At 52.5% G+C, this 4,703-nt stretch overlaps 1 protein-coding gene across 1 annotated transcript in view; it reads left to right on the top strand.

Annotated features, from left to right (window-relative positions):
* LDLRAD4 (low density lipoprotein receptor class A domain containing 4) overlaps positions 1 to 4,703 on the top strand; it is a 34,174-nt gene that overhangs the window by 3,891 nt on the left and 25,580 nt on the right. Inside the window, exon 2 of the mRNA XM_008581104.1 lies at positions 1,773 to 1,927. Coding sequence (XP_008579326.1) covers positions 1,823 to 1,927 — 105 coding nt within the window. The 5' untranslated portion in view covers positions 1,773 to 1,822. The remainder of the gene's footprint in view (positions 1 to 1,772; positions 1,928 to 4,703) is intronic.

Below are 4,703 nucleotides of genomic sequence, written 5' to 3'. Positions count from 1 at the left end.
TATTGAGCACATGAAATTTTGGAAACCCCAAAGCATCTTAATATTTTTTCAGAATGCATCTACTCCTGTGTTTTTTTGTTAAATCTGTTTTTACTGTTCTTTCAGAATTTATTCTCTTCTTAGCCTTCCCTCCCCAACCCACGCCCCCAAAACAAAACTAAACCTTCAGTCTTCTTGCCTTCTGTGCACATGGCACGCCCCTCCCCTGCCAGGTCATGTCTTGCATTGAGTGTTGAAGGAGGGGCTCCAGATGCCAGTGGGGAGGTGTCAGGTGGCACATGTGAGTGGGGTCCTGAGAGACACGGGGTCAAGGCAGGTTGTGTCCCAGACATGGGCAGGTCACATGTGGAGGTGGAGAGTCCTGAAGATGGTGTTTCTGGTTAACAAGCATGTCACACTTCCCACAGCCTGTGAGCAGGAATAAGGTCACATCTACATCTGTGTGTCCTGGTTGCAAGGTCCCAAGCTTGCTAACTGGGAGCAATTTCAGTCATTTCCAGGAGGCCCCACCATGATAAGCCCTAAGGAAGCTTTCGGGAGTACATCAATTTGGTGGCTCCTGAGGGGCTTCTTCCCCACAGGAAGTGACACTTCTGGGAAGTATCACTGTGGTGCTGTACTTGTGTGTGCAGCGTGTGTTGATGGTGTTTAGGAAATCTCTTGCAATAATGGTGTCAGAAACCCAGAGGTGAGTGGACCACTCCGAAAACTCCTTGCCTGCAGGACTGGAAATGAGGGAGAAGTGTTCTCTGACTCTCTACAGAGGCAGAGCCTCCGAGGAGAGGGGCTGGAGCTGTCTTTCCAGCAGGGCTCACTCCCCCTTCAGTGTGCTGGCTCCTGTGTGCATGTGCTTTGAGAGACTCGGCTCAGCCATAACGACGGCTTTAACTTTTCTAGGGAGGTTGCGTTGGGAGGGATAGCTTCAGTTTTTGGAGGGACTTTCTCAGCTCCCTGGGGTGGGAGGATGGACCGTGTCATCTGGCAGGACAGAATTTCAGTGAGTGATGGAAAAGATGGTGCTCGAGAGCCACTTAGCACAAGGGGAAGGCCCACACAGGGACCTGCCTGTGGTGACCACGCTGGGCTGGACTTTGAGTTCCTGTGTGGGGATGGGACAGTAACAGCCAGCACCTCTAGAGATCTTGTGGCACCAACGGAACACATTTTCTCAAGACCCTCTCATTGCAGTTGCCAAGACAGGGTCTGCAAAAGGCATCAGGTAGGCATCAGAGCCACACTCTCAGGTCCTCCTTTCTTAAGATGTCATTAGAATGTCAAAGTCTGGCAGTCGCCTTAGGCAGCAGGCCTTGATCTAGTGTCATGTGTAGCCAGAAGCACAGGTTTCAAAATCCCGTAGCNACATTTTCTCAAGACCCTCTCATTGCAGTTGCCAAGACAGGGTCTGCAAAAGGCATCAGGTGGGCATCAGAGCCACACTCTCAGGTCCTCCTTTCTTAAGATGTCATTAGAATGTCAAAGTCTGGCAGTCGCCTTGGGCAGCAGGCCTTGATCTAGTGTCATGTGTAGCCAGAAGCACAGGTTTCAAAATCCCGTAGCCCTGGATGTGCCCCCCAGCCCAGTCACACACGGGCTTTGTGACTGTACCTTGGTCTCTTCTTCTCTCAAATGGGATTATAGTCTCCATCTCATGAGGTCCTTGTGAGGATGAGATGTATGCAAGAGGCCTTCCTTGCCCAGTGGCTGTAATTGCATGGAGACCTGGGTGAGGTCACCTGGGACAAGTAGTTAATGGCTTTCCTCTTCCATTGCAGCGGAGCTGGAGTTTGCCCAGATCATCATCATTGTCGTGGTGGTCACGGTGATGGTCGTGGTCATCGTCTGCCTGCTCAATCACTACAAAGTCGCCACGCGGTCATTCATCAACCGCCCAAGCCAGAGCAGGCGGCAGGAGGACAGGCTGCAGCAGGTGAGTGTGGGATGGACGCCTGGGTGCTGCATGGCCTCTTACTCAGGTGGGAAGTGGGACAGACTTTCAGGTCAGCCCCCAGCACCTCAGAGGCATGGAAGACTTTCTATTGATGTGTAACACACGGAAAAGCACATGCGTCCTAAGTGTTCAGCTCAGCGAGTTCTCACAAACTGAACACACCTGGTGACCAGCACCCAACAAGAAAGAGCCGCGTGCCCCCAGACCCACCCAAGTCCCCGTCGCAGCCCCTCCCCTGCAGGTCTCCATTGCCTGGATGGCATCTGTCACACAGATCAGCTTTACTGGGTTGGGAGCTTCGCCGTGATGGCTTGTACCATGAGTGCACTCTCGTGTCTGGCTTCTCTTGGGCAGTGTTAGATTGTGAGACTCGTCCATGCTGTCATGTTAAAGATCTGTTACTAAGCTCAGTCCTGGAGCTGTCCCTGCGGCAAGTGGTGACTCATGTGTTGCCAGTGTGCTGGCAGGGCCTGGGCGTGGGCAGGCTGGAGGGCACACGGAGCAGCTAGGACAATGGAGCCTCCTCAAGTAGATGGGGTGGGTGCTGTTGAGGTACTGGTAGGGCAGCCACAGTGAGGGTCCTCAGTGCACAGGGTGTAAGTTTCTGGCTGTTTCTAGCCCTGAACCACCTTCCTCCCCTGGGATATAAAATACTGACTCAGCTAAACTGTTCCATGATCAAACTTGGGAGACCAGGGGCTGCCGGAACTTTCTATTCAGAGTCAGTTTTATAACTTGTGTTTCTGGTGGCTTTCAGCAGGAGGCTCGGGAATGGTGAGCTTAGGCGAGTGTGAATTCTTGGCTTCAGTGGTGGGCAAAGGAGGTTCCCATGGTTTATTGAGCAGCAGGAGAAGAACATTTTACAGGCATCCCATTTCAGGACCAGGGCTGTATGGTAGCTGCCTCCCACCCTGACCTAGGGAGGCTAGCATGGGCGTGGAGTGCAGCTGGGCCAGGGCCCCTGGGAGCCCTTATAGGAGGGCAGGGCCATGCTTCCATGGGGCTGCAGAGTTGCTCAGGGAGCTTCGTGGTCCCAAGGTGGAGAGAGGTTTGTTGGTGTGTTCTGCCGCCTGCAGCAGGAGGAAGGTGAGAGAAGGGACAGGTGCTGCTGTATGCCACCCTTGGACCCATGGGGTAGGCTGTTGGGGCAGCTGACAGGAGGAGACAGGATGCCCTGGGAGGGCTGCCAGCACTTGGCCCTGACAACCCCTTCCTCCATCTCTCCGGCCCCCGGTCCAGCCCACAAGCCCCTCCAGCCCTATTTTACCACCTGCATCATGCTATGCTGGTTGCTGGGCCCTTGCCATGCACAGAAGTCTGGCACCCAGAGGCCGCAGTGCCGAGGCCCACTGAATGCTTAGGCATCTGACGCCTGTAGATTATTGTGCAGGGACAGCTCTGTTATTTGCAGGAGAAGACTAAGTCTTCTGATGTTCTGAACACAAAATACACGTAACTCTCCTGAGTTTAAAGGGAGAGGACAGGGAGAAAATCTCTGCACAGCAGCCGTTTTAGAACCAGAAAAGAAGCAGCCAGCATTGCTCTGCTTCATGCAAGGACCGTGAGTGCCACTTGGGCCTTGGTGTTGCCACCAGTATCAGGCAGCTCTCGGTTTCCACAAAGCACATGTCGTGAATTTACCCACAGTCCCCGTTTTTCTCTTTCTGCTCCACGAGCCCCGAAATGCCTCGGGTGCCTGAACATGGAGGCACACGGTGCCTGCCCCTCTTTCTCTCAGACTTGCCAAGGGCATTTGGTGCCAGGTGACACTGTCCCGCACCTTTCAGTGCAGGCCCAGCCCCCTCGCCATCCCTTTTCATAGCGCTGTGTGCTGACCGTCTGTACAGTCACACCCACACCATCCAAGAGGAGCAGCAGGACCACAATCTTAAAAAGGCAGAGAAGCAAAGCTCTAAGCACGTTTTAATTTGGGAAGTGTCTCCTCTTTCCTCTGGCGGTGGGCTGGAGAAGTCCTGTCCCAGGGGAGCAGCTGGGCCTGGGCAGGGGCCTCCCTTCTTGAAATCAGGAAGGTGACGGAGTGGTTTCTGGTGGTCCTTTCAGGGCTGCACACTGCATGGCAAGTGCAGACCACCCATCGCTAGTGAGCGAGCTGTGTCTGCCAAGGTCTTTGCCACCGTCTGTGCCTAGACCACACTGAGACATCGTCGCACACCAGTTAGACTGGCCAGTATTGAAAAGACCAAGAATAACAAATGCTGGTGAGGATGTGGAGAAAGGGGAGCCCTCCTTCACTGTTGGTGGGACTGAATTAGTGCAGAATTATGGAAAACAGTATGGAGCTTCCTCAAACAACTACATACAGATCTACCATATGATCCAGCAACCCCACTTCTGGGTATGTACCCAAAGGAATGGAAATCATCGAGTCAGAGGGACACCTGCACCTCCGTGTTTATCGCAGCTCTATTTACAATAGTCATGATATGGAACCAACCTACATGCCCATTGACAGATGACTGGATAAGGAAATGTGGTATATACACACACTGGAATACTACTCTGCCATAAAAAAGAATGAAACTCTGCCATTTGCAACAACATGGATGAACTTGAGAAAATTATGTTAAATGCAATAAGCCAGGCACAGAAAGAGTAATACCACATGTCCTCACTTATAAGTGGGAAGAGAGAGACAGAGAGAGAGACAGACAGACAGACAGACAGAGAGAGACAGAGAGAGAGAGACCCCACAATAATACGTTGAACTTTCAGAAGGAGAGAATAAACATAGTAA

This window comes from Galeopterus variegatus, unplaced genomic scaffold (genome assembly GCF_000696425.1).
Source record: "Galeopterus variegatus unplaced genomic scaffold, G_variegatus-3.0.2 Scaffold2265, whole genome shotgun sequence".
NCBI lineage: Eukaryota > Metazoa > Chordata > Mammalia > Dermoptera > Cynocephalidae > Galeopterus > Galeopterus variegatus.
Note: the sequence above shows the minus strand (reverse complement) of the source record. Positions and strands in the feature narration are given on the sequence as shown.